The sequence below is a fragment of the Pempheris klunzingeri genome, chromosome 8, assembly GCF_042242105.1.
Source record: "Pempheris klunzingeri isolate RE-2024b chromosome 8, fPemKlu1.hap1, whole genome shotgun sequence".
NCBI classification, from domain to species: Eukaryota; Metazoa; Chordata; class Actinopteri; order Acropomatiformes; family Pempheridae; genus Pempheris; species Pempheris klunzingeri.
Window position 1 is genome coordinate 15090415 of NC_092019.1, and position 22563 is coordinate 15112977.

The 22563-nt window shown below is 39.5% G+C and overlaps 1 protein-coding gene across 1 annotated transcript; it reads right to left on the reverse strand.

The window, feature by feature from the left end:
- Positions 1 to 1325: 1325 nt before the first annotated feature.
- dgat1b (diacylglycerol O-acyltransferase 1b) lies at positions 1326 to 20876 on the reverse strand. Its single transcript, XM_070835065.1, has 17 exons — positions 20458 to 20876; positions 19553 to 19640; positions 18458 to 18498; positions 18054 to 18139; positions 14821 to 14873; positions 14237 to 14342; positions 6132 to 6260; positions 5666 to 5734; positions 5452 to 5555; positions 5027 to 5065; positions 4827 to 4868; positions 4693 to 4737; positions 3946 to 4058; positions 3475 to 3540; positions 2912 to 2999; positions 2695 to 2757; positions 1326 to 2235 (listed from the first exon to the last, which is right to left on the reverse strand). The coding sequence occupies exons 1-17, from the start codon at positions 20703 to 20705 to the stop codon at positions 2086 to 2088; spliced, it is 1530 nt and encodes a 509-aa protein (XP_070691166.1). The 5' UTR covers positions 20706 to 20876; the 3' UTR covers positions 1326 to 2085.
- Between the last annotated feature and the right edge of the window lie 1687 nt (positions 20877 to 22563).

Sequence of the window (22563 nt, forward strand, 5' to 3'; positions counted from 1 at the left end):
TCTTAAGGCTGGTAAGTAGCCTAATCATGATGAATATCACTGACTAATGACGGTGTAAAGTCCTTGTGTGTGGTGTGTTGAATGTCTGTGACTTATGGAGACATTGGGGTGATTTCTGAGAGCAATTGAGTACAGGAGATATAATATGAGTGATGATTTGGGATTAGGGAAAAGTGAGGTACTTTTTTGAAGAAGGAAAATGTGTTCATCCCCCTGTAGCAGGCTGGGGGCGACTTTGTTGGTCTGACTGGAGCACCGGGGCCATTGGTAAAGGGACAGCGAGAAGAGTCGAGATCTGGTGGAGTATCGACTGGGCAAACACAGAAGAAAAACAACGTCAGCGCAGATTTATAGAGCTGAATCTCCGTCAGCTGGTAGTGAGGTATCACATCAATCCCCAACCCCCTCTTGAATGTGATAACAGTAGTTGTAGTTAGAGTAAGAGCAGAAAGATTACTGTACATGCAGCAGTACACCGGACCAATGGTGAAGGCTGAGAGGATTGTTTGGAAGGAACTGCAGTTACAACTTGTACTTGAAAATGATTGACAGAGTCCCTTAAGTCAGGTACAGATCTGCAGATCTGGTACAGAACCTTTCTTACCTGAAACCTACTTACTTGTATGTGGGTCAGGGATTCCCTCCGCCACAGGTTGATAATTCTCCTCGAAAAAGTAGGTCAGCGGGAGATCGTTGAGGTGAAATAACTCTCCACACAGTGGCAAAATGAGTGAGTGTTCTTACTGTTGATCCTTCGGACCTTTAACTGACTGAATTGGCGAGTTGGGATGACGTGGGAGTGGCAACTGGGCCACAAAACATCTGTCAAACTAGCATACGACTACTGCTGTTATAGATCTCATGAATGGGTCTTTATCGTGAGTTTGACATTAAAAAAAAAAAACATCAATTTTGTCTAAGAAATTATTTGCCTACAAAAATCATCACTTACTTCACCTTTCCTGGTAATATTTGTACCCTTCCATCAGTCATACATAACTGGCCTGTGTAAATACTTTTGTCCATTTATAATGTGAGTGAATAAATGTTTGCATACATTTGTCATAACAAATGTATGGAAGCTATGAAAACCTCTTTCTCTTCTCGCTTTCTGCGTCTTGTGTGAGTTTGAGTTTCAGTAAGAGAATCTGTCTGTTTCAGGTAAGTGAGATCTTTTTCTTTCAATCTTTATTTACCTGGACCTAATTAAAAATGGTAGTTTTACTGACTTGGGGAAAAAACAAATCAAGATAATCACTAGCACAAAATGACACATAAGACTTAAATTGAACTCTTTGAATGTTTATTTTCAGACACAAGCATTGTATTTAGACACATCGTAAGGCATCATTGCATGACAGCTGTCCAATGAAATAGCAGCATTGTTTAAAAAAAAAAAAAAAACACACACTGATTCAGTGACTTAAAAAAGTGAGATGTGTGTTGTATTATTGTTGTGGCACTTCAGGTAAAATAAAAAACATACACCAACATTGGCCTTTTCATACCTAGCAAATTAAAACATCATAAAAAAATAAAAATCGTACTTTAATACAATCCTCCCAGCATACATTCATTTTTTCTAGTGATGTTCCATCTCACAGTAAAACCTGATAAGATTATGGCCCCTTTGGCTCACAAAAAAGGACAAGGGAAACACAGAGGATCATAAATGTCTACTATAACTTTTTACAGGCACTTGAATCATGTCGTCAACTTGACAAATTATGAAATTCTGCCTCAGTCCATGCATACAGCTGAAGAGGAGCAAACTCTCTGTGGTAAAACAAAGGCAGGGTTTTATAGAACTATGCATGTTTTTTTGAGAGGTTTTAAAAAGACACTGAAAGAAAAATCACCTGAGTGAGATGCTGCCCGATTACGCCACTTTATAAGGAAGTGACACCTTCCTACTTAAGTTAACGCAGTATTTCAAGAATCAAAAGTGTCTCCTTGCATGTAAAGTACAATATCTGTTACCTCCACTGGATGCAAGTGGTGCTTATGTGTTTCTTTGTGTTTACAAGAGTGACAGATAGAAAGAGTGTGTGTGCCAGTGTGTGTGTGTGTGTGTGTGCGCGCATATCAGTCAGCCTCCTGTCTGTAGTGCAGGACGTAGTAGTCATGGACGTACATCAGGACAGCGAATGGTTGTCCGATGATGAGCGAGATCCACACTGCAGCGTTGCCGTAGTTACCACGCAAGAAGTGACCAACAAACCAGGCTAATGGAAGCTGATGGGTAAATAAAAATGGAAATTAAAAAGACATAGTGGGTGATTGGATTTTTAATGACTAATTACAATCTCGCATTTTTTTCCTGTGTTTTCTGTGTATTTTCTGTCTTATGACTCAGCACTAATGAACAACAAACTAACAAAGTCAACAAAGACAAAAAGGCACTTATTGTGCTGCCATATTCCTCGTGATACATCAAATATGCCCTCTCATGCTGATGAGGTTTTTAATTAAGTTAATGATACTGCAGCCAAGGCCAAACACGGAGAGCACCTTTTAAAATGTGCTGTAGGAGTCAAAAGGAACATCACCCAGTTTACTTTGACTTTTAGTGTCATAGGGCTTCACATCGAACTAACTGTACCCACATCACAATGCATATTATACAGTTTTAACTACAGGTTTGTGCCGACCACAGCTATATGTGTTTCATCAGTGATATGTGTTGGGTCGTACCTGTGCCATCATGCCCATGAAGGCCCAAAGTCTGAACATCCTGAGAGGAACACTCACCAAGTACTGACACAGACACAGACAAGACAACAAAAATAATTATGTGAAATAAACTGGTTTCTCTATAAAATCTGCAAAAGAACATCTACGTGAAAGAAGAGTTTAGAGGATATTGAAGGAAAACAAACACAAAGAAAGTGGTCTCTGCCTCGGCTATTACCTCATGGAAGAAAGCAGACAAGAAGAAGACAGCTGATTGGCTGACTATTTTGCTAAATCCTCTCCTAAGCAACGGCTTGTAAAAGTGGCTGCAAGACACATGAAAGAACACATGCTGAAATGAGTGGATGGACATATATTATAAATCAGAGGGTCAAGTACACTCATAAAGATTGTAGAAATAGCTTTAGGACAAAGATTTCACTTGTTTTCCTAATGTGTGATAGTGTAGGTTGAAATATCGCAGCTCTCTAAAGTGCTGTAATTTCCTGTCCCTGACAGGAATTAAACAGGCTTTAAAACATTTAAACAGCATTTCATTTACTTTCTCTTGTAACCTCACTGCATTTGCTCCTGCTGCTATGTTAGTCTATGTGGAACTGGCTGCGGGCGCTGTATTTATTACTACGACTTACTCTCTCTCAGCCAGATAAATCAATTTACCAAATACATCGAGTGCCTTGTTAGGTCTGTCTCCCTACATCAAACCCACTGCTGTCCCCTGTGTTCAGTTCTATAAATTTCATTGCTCCCTCTCAGTGTGTTAGTGTGCGAATAACTCACCGTAGACACCACTTGTGTACAGGGATGTTCCAGTTCTGCCAGAAATGTGTCACCGTCTCAGAGTTCCTGAAAGAGTATTGAAGCATTACAGAGTCCAAATAATGGATCTAAGGCAGTTCGATCAATATTAATGAAAATGAAAAAGTCTAAAATTGAATTGTCATGCAGGAAAAAGGAAATAAAAGTAATTATCCTACGGTACATTGAGTGATAAAATTACACTACTTATATCAGCAAAGGTACAAAGTGATCCTTCTGAAAAATGTACTACTTTGACTCCAAATGGTTCTAAACTTTTACAAAACACAAGAAAACTAGAGTATCTCCTCCTCTATCACTTTTGCAATATACTGAAATTACCTACCATCTACCATGCTAACACATGCAAATATCAGTGCATGCAGCAACTTATAACTGTGCAGACCCAGTCAGTACAGTCCACCACACCCCATCACAGACACAAACACTTACCACCAGTCTCTGTAGAACTGTCTGTCTCCAAAACGCAGCAGCTCAGCGGAGAGGTTCATAGATGAGTGGAAGAACCAGTAGAAAAACATCAGCCAAAGAAGGTGATTAGGAACCTGGAGAAGGGTTGGAGATATGGAAGATCCAGATGAACCAGAACAAAATATTTGACTGCAAGACAAACTGACTAACTTTTCTGAATACAGTCATAGTGAAGATGTAGTACATTCTCATGTAGACTGAGTTAATCACAGCATGCAACATGCAGTGTATGATATATATAATAGTTCATTTGTTTAACAGTAACATTTGGAAGGACAAGAATGGATTGCAAAAGTTGAGGTGATTTTGATTCTAGCAATGTATTTATGAGCTGTAACAGTGACAGTGGAGCAGTGTTACTGTTGATGTTGTTACATGATCCCCAACTAGAAATTAGTTTTTAAGTCAGTACTTTGTCTCAAACTTTTGATTTCTTTAGTAAGAAGCTGTGCAAGAGGATGATGCATCATCCTGTCAGGGTTTGTTTTGTAATATTGACCGGTTTGCTGTAGATTATCCCTTACTTATATTTATAATACCTGAAAATCATCTTCATTGTATTTACATAGTGTGATTATCAACACTTCTGTGGTGCTCTGTAAGACTGTGTGTTATGCTGGTCATCAACTCACAGCCAGCTTCAGGACAAACAACATTAGTGTGAAGGTTTCAACGTACAGTATTTAAATATATAGTGTTTTTACTCACAGCTAATCTCAGAAGTCTCTCGGTCATCCTGGACAGATCCATGTCCTACAGAGGAGAGGAGAAACCTGCACATTAACACCAACGCCATGTTGTTTTGTGGGATGTAAACTCCACTGTCGTTCTGTCTTCCTCACCTCGAGTGGTTTCATTGAACTTTGAATGATGGGAATCATCCACTGATGAAAAGAAAGTAACATATTAGCTTCAACTGTCATTTTACACACTAACACCACATACCACAAGGTTTGAGTTAACTTTTAAAACAAATATCCTGTGAATGGATGGACAAATATATGACCATACATCAAGTTTGGCTGACATTTAAATATCTTACCTGTTGAGTGAGACCAACTAACACCTGGATGAAGAACAGCTGGGGACAAAGACACACGTCAATAAAATGACAGGATTTAACAAAATTTAATGAAATACTCAAGTAATTCTACAACTGTGCTGCTCATGTGTCTCTCCCTGTTGGACTTTGTTGTCACCATGTCCCAAGATTTCAACATTTAACTTGATATGTAAAATGTCTATTAAGACCAAATGTTTTCCCTTAATTAAGCAAACTCACTTAAAAATAAATAATCATCTTCTTCACCACCATGCAAAGCAAATATTAAAGTCTTAATAGCTGTGTACTTGCTCTTAACCACTTTTTTTGGGAGATGTTTATTAAAATGTGCGAGCATTCACAAAAAAAGCTTCCTTTTAGCCTTGAAGCCTTACGTTTCAGGCTGATATGACATATTTCCTCACCATCTCAAACAGTCTCCTCAGCAGGAAACTCATGCGGATCTTAGGAGAGCGAGGGAAGTTGAGCTCGTAGCACAGAGTTGGAACAAAGGCAAAGTAGTAAATGTCTGTGGAGATGGAGAGGAGGTCAGTGTGAAAGTTAGCCAACAAATGCCACAAAATGAAAAATGTGACAAAGAGGCAGTGGTACAAATACTAGACAAACTAATTTGAGTACCTCTGATGGTGAGGTTGCCTGGGTAACACACCTTACGTTCGCCTCCATTGAAGTGCTGTGCTGAGGGACCTGTGGAAAATTTAATACACAAATACACAACATTGCAAAGTACATGTTTGGTAACATTTAGCATTTTATGAGTCATTACACATAAATACAGAGAACAATAGTGATAATCAAGTGTGGATGTTGATATACAACAATTTCTGGTACATATTTGATATTTCCACATAGTACTGTGACAGTTATTGTATGCTGAGCTTCAGTATCAAGTATCTGCCAATAGATGTCACTGTAACAGCATGCGCAGGGGACTGAAGGATCTTTACCGGAAGACATTTGATATAAAAACTGACATTTGCATTGACTTAAGGCTCTCTGAAGACTTAATTCTCACTTAGGTCTTAAATTTAACATGCAAACCCTGTTACCAAAATATGTATGTGCATGTGTCTTTGTGACTTACAAGACAGCGACCTGGCCAGTTTCTTGGCCTTAACGGTGCTCAGCTCTCTGCACCACATGTTGACGTCCTTATAGGAGTAGAGCTTTAGGAAGAGGATGGTGTAAGTACCAAGAACGAACGCACCACCAACTGACAGAGAGAGAGAAAAAGAGAGGACAGTCACCATTTTGATGTTGATAAAGTTGTACTGTGAGAACAAGCTATCAATTGATGTAAGCGGGATGAGAAACAGGGATAGGGAGGAGGAAGGGAGGGTAGGAAAGAGACAGAGAAGAGGGAAAAAGGTGACAGGAGAGACACAGGAGGACGGAAAACAAGGGAAAAACAAAGAAAGAGAAGGAAAGGATTTAGAGAGTGAAGAAGGAAGGGAAAGAGAGAAAGAGACGTTATCATTTGATCTTGACCAAACAGCAAAACAAGCCCAGTAAAATAAATCATCTCAACTCAAAGTATGAGAGCAGTCTAACTGTGCCAAGGACATTATTATCCGGTAGAGTCACCATGTTTACAAGCGCTGTTGTATGTGTGTGTCTGTGTGCTCTAATAAAACTGTGTCAGTGTTTGTAATTGTAAGTCAGTATAAAAGATGATTTGATGTTGGATGAATAAACTGAAGTTGATTCTGATTTTTAGACCCATCACACACACAGGCCAACTGAGCAGTTTGCCTACCATGGCTTTACCAATAGTCACCATATGCTTGACAGACAAGGATCATGCTGAACTGAGGGGAAGATGCACACCAACCGTATACCCACAGACTTCTATATGTGCACAAACACACAACAGAAACACAAATCAGCGTGTTGTGCCAACAGGGTAAGGTTGAGGTCAGCACACCTGGCATCAAACCACAGCAGATCTTATCCATTAACCATCTGTCTTTCTGGCTCCTGTGTGGCTTCTAGACAACCAGATTGGCTCCGAGACAGCGACAGCGACTGTAGATAGCCGTCATACAAACACAGAGAGGCGGAGCTAAAGTGGGAAAACATACCAGAGCAGCCAATCATCACCCACTCACAAGTTCCCACCAAAATCATGAATCGGTCTGCTAACTCACAACCAGCTACCCGTTCAAACATCTCAGCTAAGGTGGACTATTATATTTTTACTGTTTATTTCTGTCAGCAGAGTCTAGAATAGCAGAGGCTGTGAGTGTAATGATTCAGATTAAAATGTGTCTCTCCTCTTTGGGAGCGCTTTGCTCAGGGTAAAGAGTTCAAACTGGTTCCGCCACAAGAAATGCCAGGCACCATGACGGTGCCTGGCAGTAGGTAACATGATACCTACTGTACCTCCGATGGCAGGTTGACACACCTTACTGTCAAGCCTGTGCAGTATGGACAATTATCCAACTTCTAAAAGGACATTGTGCTTGACCGGCAGGACCTGCAGAGGATTTCTAAATTTCTTGCTCATTACACCGAGAAGTGTTTGAGTACCTGCATCCAAAAAAAAAGGCTAAAAGTGTTTGCCTCAATAAAAAAAAAAGTTGCACAAAGCTGTTCAACAGTATGATAACTCTCATTGTACATTAAGCACACTGATTAATGTACAACAGCTGAATATTGGTTGCTTAAGCAGAGCATTACGATGAGTTTTACACCTACTTGTAAAACACACCAAGTATGCAGGACTTGACAGCATTCACCCCAGATTTTCTGCCAGATTTTCACTTTTTGATTATAGCAAATCAAATCTAATTTCTAAACAAGATCTCAAGATCTCATCTCAGTTGTAGAATATTGCATTGCATGATGTATAACCCTCTCTAAATTAACATAGATCCATAGTAGGTTCTGTATTGAGATGAGTACATACAGTGGTGTGAAAAAGTATTTGCTCCCTTGCAGATTTCTTCTGTTTTTGCTTTATTGTCACACTTAAATGTTTCAGATCATCAAACCAATTTTAATATCACACAAAGATAACCTGAGTAAACACAAAAAGCAGTTTTTAAATGATGATTTCATTTATAAAGGGAAAAAAGCTATCCAAATCAACCTGGCCCTATGTGAAAAAGTAATTGCCCCCTCCTTGTTAAATCATGAATTAACTGTGATTAACCACATTTTTGAAAACTGAGTTCACTATTTCACTAGCCACACCCAGGCCTGATTACTGCCAGAGCTGTAGAGTCAAGAAATCACTTAAATAGACAACATGAAGTAGGCTGAAAGATCTCAAAATGCAACACATCATGCCCCGATCTAAAGCAATTCAAGAACAGACAAGAAACAAAGTTATTGACATCTATCAGTCTGGAAAGGGTTAAAAAGCCATTTCTAAGTCTTTGGGACTCCAGCGAACAACAGTGAGAGCCATTATCCCCGAATGGAGAAAACATGGAGCAGTGGTGAACCTTCCCAGGACTACCGGCCTACCAAAATTACTCCAAGAGTGCATCAACGTCTCATGCAGGAGGTCACAAAAGAACCCCAAACAACATCTAAAGCACTGCAGGCCTCACTTGCCTCAGTTAAGGTCAGTGTTCATGATTCAACAATAAGAAAGAGACTGGGCAAAAATGGCCTCCATGGGAGAGTTCCAAGGAGAAAACCACTGCTGACCAAAAAGAACACAAAGGCACATCTCACACTTGCTAAAAAACATCTTGATGATCCCCCACACTTTTGGGAAAATATTCTGTGGACTGACGAGACAAAAGTGGAACTTTTTGGAAGGTGTGTGTCCCGTTACATCTGGCGTAAAACTAACACAGCATTTCGGAGAAAGAACATCATACCGACAGTCAAACATGGTGGTGGTAGTGTGATGGTCTGGGGCTGCTTTGCTGCTTCAGGACCTGGACAACTTGCCGTAATTGATGGAACCATGAATTCTGCTCTCTACCAGAAAATCCTGAAGGAGAATGTCCGGCCATCAGTTTGTGACGTTAAGCTCAAGCGCACTTGGGTTATGCAGCAGGACAATGATCCGAAGCACACCAGCAAGTCCACCTCCGAATAGCTCAAAAAAAACAAAGTGAAGGTTTTGGAGTGACCCAGTCCAAGTCTGGACTTAAATTCGATTGAGATGCTGTGGCATGACCTTAAACAGGCCATTCATGCTCGAAAACCCTCCAATGTGGCTGAATTAAGACAATTCTCAAATTCTGTCTGTTTTGAACTTATTTCCGAACACAAAGACAAAGAGGGTAGATTTGTCTTAGTAAAGGCCAAATTGGAACACAAAGAGGTCACTTTATGCAACATATACGCTCCCCCAGGCAGTGATTTCACCTTTTTAAGAAAATATTCAGTCTGACGGCCACTGAAATATATGGTACCCTTATATGTGCAGGGGACCTTAGCATACTTTTGAACCCTAAATTAGACACAACTAACAGACTGAGAAAGAGGAATTCTATTGAAAAACAAGTAAAAAGATTACTGGAGGAATTAGGATTAATTGATATATGGCGGCATTTACACCGATCTGATCGAGATTTCACTTTTTACTCCGCGAGACATAACATTTACTCAAGAATTGATTATTTCCTCATGTTTAAAAAAGACTATCATAAAGTGAAGGGCTGCAAAATTGGACAGAGGGATATCTCTGATCATTCTGGACTAAACCTGAGATTACACCTGGAGGAGAGACCAAAAATAACACTTTGGAGATTGAACACAGGTCTACTGAACAGTGACACATTTAAAAACGAAATGAGGGTCAAATTGAAAACATATTTGGAAAAGAATGATAATGGAGAAGTCAGTCCTGCCATCCTATGGGATGTGGCCAAGGCTTATCTTAGAGGGGAAATTATATCCAAATCTGCAAGTTTGAAAAAGATAAAAGCTAAAAAGCTGCTAGATTTAGTCTATAGTGAAGAAATTGAAAAACAGCTTAGACATATGAAACAGAGGTATTATGAAGCGGGGCCCAAAGCATCCAAATTACTCGCATGGAGACTTAGGAAAGAACAAGCAGAATCTTCTATTCATAAACTTAGAGACCCTAAAACAAATAAGATAACTGCCAGATTGGAAGGAATCCAGGAAGCTTTTGTATCATACTACAAATCATTATATACACAACCAGATAAGGCAGACGAACTAACAATCCAAGACTTACTTAACTCATTAGACCTCCCTTGTCTTGGTAAAATCCAAAATGAAAAACTTATATCTGAAATCTCAACAGAGGAAATAGATCACGTAATTTCAGGTCTCAGTGTGAATAAATCCACAGGCTGTGATGGATTCCCATCAGAATGGTATAAGGCCATGAGAGAACCGCTACTCCCTTTACTAAAAGATTCATTCAACTATACTCTGAAAGACGGGGCCCCCCCACCATCGTGGAAAGAGGCGCTTATTTCAGTGATACCTAAGGAGGGCAAAGATAGAATGGACTGTAAAAACTATAGACCAAATAGCGTCCTAAACACTGACTACAAAATATTAGCTAAGCGACTGGAAACAGTAATGCCCTCTCTGATATAAGACACAGGCAGACACATGATAATATAAGAGCAGCCCTCCATATAATTGACTATATCTCTAAAGAGAAAATTGGCACGGTCCTTCTCAGCCTTGATGCTGAGAAGGCCTTTGATTCAGTTGGCTGGGATTTCTTATTTGAAGTTATGGCCAGATTTGGATTTTGCAAATCATTCATACAATGTATAAGAACTCTCTATTTTTCCCCAACAGTAAGGATTAAAATTAATGGAAGCCTCTCAAATCCAATGAGATTGCAACGAGGATGTAGACAGGGTTGTCCACTCAGCCCATCACTTTTCAATCTTTTCATCGAACCATTGGCCCAAGCTATTAGAGAAGATAATGCTCTAGAGGGCATACATATAGGAAGTGTTGAAAATAAAATTTGTCTATATGCAGATGATGTATTGATAACACTCCAAAAACCTGAATCCGGTGTCCCACCGTTAATGAACTTCTTGAAGATATATGGACGATACTCTGGCTATGTACTTAATGTTCAGAAAACCCAAGTTTTAACTTTTAATTATGTACCCTCACAGGAACTTATGGATAAGCATAAATTTGACTGGCTTCAGCCACGCATTAGGTACCTGGGTGTTTTCTTGACAAAGGACCAATCACAGCTGCATGACACCAACTATAAATACATTAATAGGAAAGTATACGAGGACCTGGACTTGCTCCCCCTTGACCTTGGCAGCAGAATAAGGACAATCAAAATGAATATTTTACCCAGACTATTATACTTATTTACAGTTCTTCCAATAGAGGTACCTCTTAAACAATTTAGGGACTGGGATAAGCACCTGTCTAGATTCATTTGGAATAATAAAAGACCCCGAGTGAGATACTCAACGTTACAGCTGCCTCGGGAGAAGGGGGGCATGTCCCTGCCTTGTTTTAGAGATTACTACCTATCAGCCCAGCTGAAGCCTCTGGTATGTTGGTGCAACCCAGCCTATGTGGCAAAATGGAAAGACATTGAATTATCTTTAATGGATATACCCATACAGTCAGTACTGGGATGCCCTAGCAGAACTAATGAGGTATTTCAGTTACATAATCAATTTGTTGTTTTCTCTGTAAAGACATGGTTGCAGGTGGTCAAGACATTTGGGCTGCAGAAGGAGATCAAGTTGTTGTGACCTCTGTAAAAGTGGCAAATACCTCCTGAAGATCTTTATGGCTCCAAGCAAGAAAGCGATAACAAAGTGCTGGCTTCAGAGGTTACCACCCACCACTGCCCTTCTTATTAATATAATCAACTCCATCCGCTCAATGGAAAAGATGACATTCTCACTTCGACTCCAGAAAGAGAAGGGGGATAAATACTGGGGAAAATGGGACTACTGTAACCATATAGACTCTTAGTAATCACATCTTTGGTTCTCTATGTGAAATTTTTCTAAAAAAAAAAAAAAAGAAAAAAAAAGTGCTTTGTACCTGTACCCTCTTGCCCTGGCTTACTGTAATTCATTTTTTCCCGGCCCTCACCTGTTTGTGTTTTTTTGTTGTTGTTGTTTTTGTTGCTGTTTATTGCAAAAAATAAATAAAAAGTTTGAAAAAAAATTAAGACAATTCTGCAAAGAAGAGTGGGCCAAAATTCCCCCACAGCAATGTGAAAGACTCATCGCCAGTTATTGCAAACGCTTGGTTGCAGTTGTTGCCGCCAAGGGTGGCACAACCAGTTATTAGGTTTAGGGGCCAATTACTTTTTCACATAGGGCCAGGTTGGTTTGGATAGCTTTTACCCTTAATAAATGAAATCATCATTTAAAAACTGCTTTTTGTATTTACTCAGGTTATCTTTGTGTGATATTAAAATTTGTTTGATGATCTGAAACATGTAAGTGTGACAAAAAAGCAAAAGCAGAAGAAATCTGTAAGGGGGCAAATACTTTTTCACACCACTGTATACCCACCATTTATCATTTTTATATAATAATGACAGTAGAGTGCAGTTTCCCCTCATCACTACAGTGTTCCTCAAAAGAAATTTAATACAATTTGAAATGAAGCTTGATATCAGATCCTTACGCTCTGCTTCATGTACAATGGCTGAATACTGGTTGCGTAACCAGTGTCCAGTAAATGCAGTGGCTCCTTTCACACACACACACACACACACACACACACACACACACACACACACACACACACACACACACACACATATGCACACATATCTGTGCACACACACACACATACACACACACACACACCTGCCCTCTATCATTGCCCTTCCTGTGTGAACAGCAGTGCAGAGAGGAGAACAGACAGACAGATGGACTGACTCCTTTACTCCTTCACCTCCCAGTGAGAGAACAGATGAGAGGAGAGGAGAGGAGAGGAGAGGAGAGGAGAGGAGAGGAAGAAATTAAAACAATAATTCTCTATGACCAAACTAACATTGAAATATGCGCCACATTACTTTAGATACTCACTGTCTGTCTATCTGTCTGATGATCGGGTTTAGAGGAATCCTAACTAAAATATAACTAAATATATTATATTTTTATATTAATGGTGTGAAATACTCCTTCTGCGGAACTCCTACTTGTGGGTTAAGGGATGACCCCAGTATTTTTAAACCTGGACTTTATTTTTTACATTTTTGGGATTTGAAACCGTAATTGTACCTTGCAGAACATGGAACAGGCCGGTAATGCATAACAATCTGAGTCTGTCTGTGGCAAAAACAAGCACTTTTAGCAGACATACACTGATCTGGGGCAATTACCCAGAAGGATTACATTACTGCTTGCTGCCTTTTCTTGGCTTCCGATGAGGCCAATCTACTCGACCAATTTCAAAGGTTTTTGTACTTAACACTCCCTTTTAAGCCAAAATATGTAAAAAATAGAGTCCAGCTTTAAAAATACCAGAACTGTCCTTTAAGTTACAAATGTGACCTTGGTAATGAAATATTTAACATTTTTAAGTTCATTGCATGTTCAATATGTATCCCTTGGAGCAGCCCTACTCTTTTCTCCATTTGGTGAAGAAATGATTGTTGACATTGCCAAGATCTGCATATCTTTAAATATAACTAACGCGTACCAGACAATATTTTACAAAACTGGATCTATAATGTTTTGAATTAATCACTCTGAGGAATATAGTGTGCTGGTGTTTCATGGCATGTAAAGCATTTCTAATTTTTCATGGGTGAATTGTATCGTTTGTGGAGGGCGGCCATGGTTTCTGTCAGGCAGCCTGATGAAGACAGAAGAAGGCGACCCCTGGATGACCCTGTACTGCAAACCACACCTACTTTCCCTTTCTATCCTCCTTTCCTATCTTTTCCTCTCCCCTCTTCCCTTCTCCTTTACTCTCAGAGCCAGCTGGAAATAATCCAGTCATGACCAACTGGTCCATTACCACTAACCATTTCCAATTATGACTCTGTATAAGAGATACTTTTACTGCACTATCAAACTGGTTGACTGTTTCTCTGAAGGGTAAGGGTATGAATGTCCTCTTAATCTTTCTTACAGTTACATTATTTTCTGTTTTATACACATGCTACACAGGCTACACTGTAAACTACCAATGAATGGATAGTGGTTTGGCTGCATGATAAATGCTACTAGGCAGAAGCAAGGCTGCAAAGATGGTATTTCACTAACAGTAAGAAAAACATTTTACCTGGGGTCATGGAGGGGACCAGTAGGACCACTGCAGCAGGGAATGTTAGCATGATTGCCATGTTAATGCAATGGACCAGAAGCCCCACAAGTTCACTGAATGAACCCTAGGCAGAAGGAGAGGCAGAGAGGGACAGCAGGAGTTTTTACATTAGATCTTAAAAACTCCTGACTAATCATTATTTTGTTAGCTGATTTTGAACTTAAGTCATCTGTTGTTGAGCCCATTCTAAAAACAGTGAGAAGGACACAGCAGCTAAATATGAGCATTTTAAGTATTTGTTTTGCTTCTAAACAGAACCACATTTTGAGTTATTGTGGCCTATAAAAGTTTTAAAAAGCTCATGATGTTCCATATTCATGCCAAACAGACAAGAGCATAACTAAATATGCCCTAAATGCAGATGGTGAAACTAATTTCTCATTGAACCATTTAACATTTGCAAATGCAAGTGGGGAGGGTCAGCTAGTCAGTCAGTTTTAGAGAACGGTTTTAGAAAAATAATCCCTCTTGAGAGATGTGAAAGTGCTCCACATTCAACAGTTCAGTTAAAACTCACAGTGCTCTGATGTTTCTCCGCTCACCTTAGACAGCTGCCTTTCTGTGTAGAGAGCCACGAGAATGAACACGTTGGACACTGTCAAAAAAGCACAAAGACTTATGTAAGTTCATCTAAACCACATTCCATTTTTCCGTGCAGGTCCACTTCTGAAGGATTAAAGCATCAATATGAAGTTGAGAAAATTAAAATATTTCGTTCACACGTCTTTATTTCTGACTGATAATATTGCCCTTGGGTGTAAGATGGCCATTATCTCAATAATGAAGTTAAAGGAAAACACTGATGGGATACATTGCTGGTCTCAATCAGAGTTGAGACGCAGAAGTAAAGAGACACATAATTTTAACTATAAAGGTCCTTAGGCAACTGTAATTACAATAATGCGTTATACATTGTCTCTCTGGTAAAGGCCTTGTTTTCCCCAACTGCTGAGATATTGTCCTTATTTCAAGCTGATTATTTAGTCAATGTCCAGTTAGTTCTGAAAGGCTTCATTAACATGTGAAGTAAACCAATAAAGAAACAAATGATCATTCAGTTAAAGTGAAAACACAAATCTTACCAAAAGTTTTTCACATCAATATGGAAATGGGCTGCTTTTGACTGGCACTCAACATGACTCTACTTTTATAGTCATTAACTTTAATAATACTGTTTTTTTCAGTTGACTTTTTGGCAAGACCCAGCTCTGTCTACATTAAAACACACTGTCTCATGCGCGAGCACACACACACTCGCATGATTAAACAGTAACACCTGACGAATGAAATGAGCCAACACTAAAACAGCATATGTGTTGCACAGCACACACCAACTGCTCGATAGCTGAACGACAAGGCACGTGCAAATGTACACACACAACTACACACATTTTGTATTTTAGTTACCTGCACAAATATTTTTTATATTTGGGTACGGAAATAAAAGACAACTTGCTTTGTATGAAATAACTTGAATATCCACATTGGTGAAAAACAGAGCTAGGGTATTGGGGCATATCTAAGCCAATAATAGTTTTTAGTGCCCAGTTTTTTCTTTCATGCACACTTAATTATGCATCAATTGTTGCCACTAAACCGGATTCTGTGAGGAGCAAATTATACTAAATTGTATGTAGATTTCTCCATTTTATCATGTGTCTAGTGTCAGTTTAAATAGCAGGGTAAGTCAGTGCTCAATAAACTTAAGAAAACACGACTGACAAGAGTGGGCTGAGACACACTGATGGCAAATAATTGCAGCAATTGTTCCATTTTAAGACCCTAATCAGTGCATTAGCATGTCAGTCTATCTAATCTAGAGTACACAAATATGTTACTGTCAACTATTTTGATTACTGGGTCTTATCGTCCTCTCATCAATGCAACTAACCATCAGCATTGCTATTCCAAATCAATTTGTTTCATGGTTCAGTCACATGCTTGTTTTTGACTTCGTGGTAAACTTGCTACTATGAAGAGACAAGAAGGGTCTAAGTAGGAACAAATGCCTCACAGGCAAAACTCTTTTTCATGTGATGACAACCTCATTTGTCCATAAAGCAACATAATCATGCACAAGTAAAATGTATTTAATTCAACCTATCATAAGTTGCAGTTAGTTAAGGAAAAATAGCACAACTTCAGTATGTTTCTGAACAGATGCTCATTATGGTTACATGCGATTCTGTATTTAGGCAAATGTCACATTTGATCTCACCCTTAAAAGCACCTCTAAAAAAAGTAAAATCTCATACAGTCAGGAGACCAACAATCTGCGATCTCAGGACTTCTTTTAACCAGATGGCTTTTACCACAAGGAAAATGTACATTTTCAGAGCATATGTAAATTACAGTATGAAAAAAAAAATTATTTCAGCATTTTCTCCACTCTTCAATAGGGCTGTGTATCAATCTTTACTTATATAGCGCCAATTCACAACAGCGTTATCTCAAGACGCTTTACATGAAGAGCAGGTCTAGACCAAACTCTTTAATTAGAGAGAGACCCAACGATTCATGAATTCAAAATTAAGGATTCAAGAATTCCCACATGAGCAAGTGTATAATGTATGACATTTTACCAAAATAAGATTTTAACATTTTAACTTTACTAGTGTTCTTTAGTGATCTTTTTTGGAAATAGGCCTGCTGAACATCGTTGACAAAGAAGAACTATTGAGCAGCAAACTGGAACAAACAGCACCATTTAGCAGCTGTTGGACACACGTAAACACTTGATCACGTATCTAAAAAGCAGCTTTTGTGAGACATTTAGCAAGTAACAGACTAGTAACGCAGTGAAGTGACCTTACACTAGTCCAAAGTTACATTTTATATTGGTCACTCACAGGCTTGTAGCCTAAATGTAAAACTTTTCAGGATGGTTTTCTAAACGTTGAGTATTTTGCTGGTAAGCTACCATAAAGTGTAGACTTCTCATTTACTCTGTGTTGGGGTATTTGTGTGTGTGTGTGTGTAAATTGCTGTAGTGACTCTAAAAGTATGCTATTCCTTCTGGAAATGAGCTGCTTTACAGTCCATGCTACTGTAAACAGACTCCCAGTCTCACCTGTCTCTTAACCATTGATGGTGCAGTCATTTACCTTAACTTCACCCATCCCTTCCTCCCTCCCTCTTCTCTGCCCCTGTGTCAATGCAGCACTTTGCATCAGCTCTGTCCATCCCCCCCACTAATCTCTCTCTCTCCCCACTCTTGCTCCCCATTTCTCTCACTTTCCTCCTCGCTCTGCAGCACAGTACAAGTGTGCAGTATATAGGGCAGGTGATTGTCTCTCTAGAGACACTGTAAGCTGCACCACTGCAGACTTTCACTGCGATATAAAATAAATATTGAAACAAAATTGTGAATATAACATGTGCTTGTATGTGTGTGAGTGTGTGTGTCTTAAAACAAGGCATGGGTTGTTACACCACCACCTAATTAATGCTCACCGCCTTAGTTCAGTTATTTCACCCAGTTATCCAAATGTTAGTTTTTCTTTTCAGAAAATTTTATACTCCGAAAGTTGCTAGACTGCCTTCACATCAGTTCAACAGTATAATTTAGGGTCATGGCCAGACTAAAGTTTATGAGTAGATATACTAACTGTACATGAAGCTGAATCTGACTAAATGAACACAATCAGCAAATGTTAGAATATTTAAATGTTTTCGAAAGTTTTTAATCTTAAATCACATGAAATATGCTCTCAAATTGTGATTGTTGTTGACTTCCCAGCAGGTGACTTATTGGACAGATGAAAAGTTTACCTACCAATCACCAGGCATGCTGCTGGCCAGTTGTAAGGATCATTCAGAAACAAGGAAATCACCTGAATTGGGTCCACCAGAACACCGTACCTGACAAACAAAAAAAGAAAGAAAGGAAAATGGCAGATTAAAAAAAGAGAAATCTTAATCAAAATGCATGTGTAAATTGTCAGAATGCAGAAACTGATTTTAAAGTCAATTTGCTTCCAAACTTTCACATCAAAACCTCTGTCAGAACAGGAGAACAATTGTGAATCGTTTGAAAACTGTATCTTTTGTCGTTGAAATCTTTGGAGTCTCTGTTTCATCGACATACTGGGTACAATATCAAGTAATAATCTACTGGTGAGATGAAAAAGACAGAAATAGAAAATAAAATGGTGTGCAAAAGACTCCAAACTCACTCACCTTAACAGGTTTTCTAAGAAGAGGCGAGCATTACTCAGCACCTGTAACACAAAGCACGAGTTTAAAGATTCATCCGACTGTCTCATGTATGTGTTTCCGTTTGTTTCTTTACATGATTGGTAACTTCATTTGACCGTATTGCCATTTAATCCATTTAAATCAAATAAATGCATTCTCCCACATCGCCTGCCTCCTTCTCTATACCTTTCCTTCTCCTTGTGTTACTCACTCCCCTCTTTCCTACCTCTCCCTTTATCTCATCTTTTCTCTCCTCAGCCTATTTCTCCTCCTCTTCATCCTCCTCCTCCCAACGTTCTTTTTATCTCTCCTCCTCGCTCTTCCTTTTTCTAAATGGATTGTAATATCTCATTACCCAGCACAAAGGCTCTATGCCTGGGGATGGGACAGAAGTTTAGTGGGAATGAAGGAAAACCTCCTGCAATGAACACAACGATCTGTGTTCAAAGCCTGGATTAACAGAAGGCTTTGCTAGCCTTCTCTTCTCCGCTATTCTCTCCTATTCTGTCACTTCTGCCCAGCACTGACACGAAGAGCTGCAAAAGGTGTTGACCTTCACATAAACCTGCTTTTGACAATTCACATTTAAAAACAAAATGTTTTTTCCCCCAAAATGAGCAACCTTGGATAATTTTTGTGTTTTGATTATTGCATGATTTTTTTCCTCCTCCCTCTCCAAAAATTATCTGCCGTTAGATCCTTGAATAGGGTTCACAAGTCTCTATGTCAAATAGAACCCCTACGTGCTAAGACTACAGCATTTGCAGGGCGGTTAAGCTGGCAGGAAACCAGATTTGTCACAGAATCTGACACAGTGAGTCTGTCTGAAAATAGGTGGGTATTTATAGAAATATTTGGACTAATTCTTTTTAATTTTATTTTATAAACTACAACAAAATACCTGCATTGTTTATGTATCCAATTTGCCAAAGATTTTCTAAAAAGTACTGGTCGACGGTGTTTGTTGAGCCTGAACATACATAAAAAAAGATATATTTCCAAATGTGTCCTGGTGTGGCCATGGTGTTGTATGTTTGTACATGTATATTTCTTTGTGTGTACAGGCTTTGGTCTTACCAGCATGACCACACACCAGTTGAGGATTCCTCTGTAGTTACTGAAACCACTGGCTGAACTCAGCAGGGACTCTCGTGTCTTATGACAGCTACAGAAATGAATAAATAATTCATTAATCAATCAAAAATAACATGAACATGTTCTTTTTATTTGACTCCAGCATCCTTATGACTGTACATCAAGTGATGAATATTAGAAAAAAGGAACCCCGTAGTCTTTCAATAATCTACTCAGCATCAACAAAAACAACCTCAAAATGTTGAGGCAGGAATTCAAGAAACTAAAAATGAAATTGGTCTCACTTTTTTTTTTTATGTGATCACTTATTGACTCACAACATTCATAAATTCATTTTAGCACATAACAATAAAGTATAGTTATGGCCGATTGATTTCTTGTACCCTAAATACTAAGTATCTTGTGCTTAATCAGCTCAGAGAGTAAACTTTGATATTATATAAATGGCCTGGGGAGATGAGGCTAACCCACAATTCATCCTTGTTTGGGGAGCTCAGTTATGGCGCCTCTGACCAATAACATAGCAGACAGTCACACACACACACACACACACACGTATGTGGCTGGTTTAGCCATGCAGGGTAAGTCCTAAACTTTAGATTACTCGGCAAAACAACACTAAAAGTGGAATTAAAGGTATGAATGAATGAACAACAGAAACAAATCCAACAGGGCCTCATACACTGAGCTCTCCGTCTGCTAGCTAACATTTACTAGTTACGACACTAACTAGCTAGCTTAAACACTAAGGTAGCAATACTAGCTAACAATATGAGTCTAGTAAATGTTTTTGGAGCCTAACGTTTGACATTTGACCTCAAAACAAGCGCCTTCAAACTTTCCTCAAGCTGAGCACCATTTTAGTAAGTTTTAGCAGTAAAACTCACCTCAGTCTGTCACTTAAATCATTCCTGCGTTTATTCTTGTCACCCTTTGAGCTGGACCGGACCGTCTCTAGCGAACCGTCTCGTTTTCCCTCTCCGCGGTCTCCGCTGAACTCAGCGGTCACCGAGCTCTGACATGCCGCCGCAGACCTCCCGTTCATCGGCAGCGAAGCCGCTCCTTTCCCCGCCGCGCCGACCACCGTCGCCCTTCTCCGGCGAGTTACGGCCCCGGCGGCGTCCGAGTCAGGCATGGTGACAAAATTAAAAAACAAAAACAGCTATAAACTCACTTAAAGTTCACTTCTACGGCTACTTCTGACAGCAGCATACCTGTTGCTGCCTGTGGAGACAGCACTAGCCTACGAGAGGGAAGTGATTGTGAACCTTCTGCTAAACAATCCGCCCAAAGCGCTCAGGTTTCAGTGCAGTTCACATGGAGGTAGGAATGTGTTCATGACAGCAACCTGTTCCTGTTGTGTCTGTCTGTGTAACACTTTAGCCGATAAGTGAGTCAGATCCTGAGTGTTTACTCAACCAAGTGATATGAGGAAGTAGTTTTCAGTCTGCAGGCAAACCCGGGCTCCACCTAGAATCTAGTAAAATAAAATAGAGGTGTTGTTTTGAGTCCCTGCCATCTTATCAGGTGCATCTGATGCATGGTGAATACCAGCAGGATTGAATAGAATAGAACCAAATAAATGACAAAACAGTATTACCTCAAGGTCCATTTAGTAGCTGCTCTGGAGCTCGGATAGCGTGCTCAGTTGTCAGATGTGACTTCAGAGAGTAAAAGCTGAAGAAAACTGAAGTGGGTCTGAGTGCCTGGCCACAGAGGAAGTTGGATGGCGATATAAGTCTCTTTATGGTTGGATGGGGGTGAGAGTTACTGTAAGTTATTAAGCACACTTGCCTTTGCCCTTTTTGGGCATTGGCTTAATCGTGGAAAGTTTTCTGTGATTTAGGCACAGTGCAAGTGTTGCGGGAATACCCTTGCAAAGACTCATTTTTGATTGGGAGTCACAGTCTTAAATGACGTGTCCTCAGTCTGTCTGGGCCAGTGGCCTTTTTGTGGAAAGTAAGTGGTTATTTCAACAGTGGATCCCAGAAATTGACTCAAGTGATCAGCCACCCTCTCAGAAGCACTGGAAAGACAGCAGAGGTTGTTGTTGAGCTACTTGCAGCCACGGTAGATGAAATCTGAGCAAAGTCTGACAATACAGAGCTGAGCCTGACAGTCTTAGTATAATAATTGGTGATAGTTAGTAGGTAATGGCCAGAATAACAAGTAAACCCCTTCTAATTTATACATCAACTTGGCCTTTGCTCTGGATCTCTGCTCCAAATCTGCCAAACTTTACACTTTTTTCCAGTAGTTGCACAGATCTAATTAAAGCAAAGTTTCTATTTTTCATCCATCCATAGTTTTGTGGAATGTAATGAGCACCACAGCCTCACTGGTCCACCTTTATGATTCATTTGAACTGCAGATCTTTTGACTATATGGGCAAAGTACCTTAACAGTTCAATTTTAAGGGTTATTAATTCGCTGTAATGAATTGGGATTTCAGCTATCTTCCCTGAGACTGTAGCAAAGGGGATAATTACATTGTGCCCTGTAAGTTACTCCTTGTGTATAGAGGCCAAAAGATTGTTTGAAAGCTTTCATTTAATGAGAATGCCCTTTCTGTCTATTCTAGTTCTGTGTGCTTATCCATACTGTGGTGGGAACTGATCAGTGGCATTGATCCAGCTTTATCAGTCCTTACTGTCTATAAGGTTGTCTTTTAGAGTAATGAGCCTGTCTGCAGCTGTTGGGATAAGAGACCTTGGGAGGGATCAATAGGAAACTTATCACTAATTGTTTTAACTCTTAAATTCTGTGCTGAGCTACATTTGCTTATGTTTTCCCCAGACCATTAAAATACATTAAATGTGATCTCAGGTTGCCCTTTCGGTTGTCATCTTGCTTTTTTGTCTTTCTTTTGGTGTGACTGTAAAAGGATTAAAAGCTGGTCTTTTGTTTGACAAAATCAGCACAGTTTCAGCATTTGGCGGGTGTCTTTTCCAACAACTTCTAATTATCTTCCTCAGGGAGGCTGAGCAGTATGA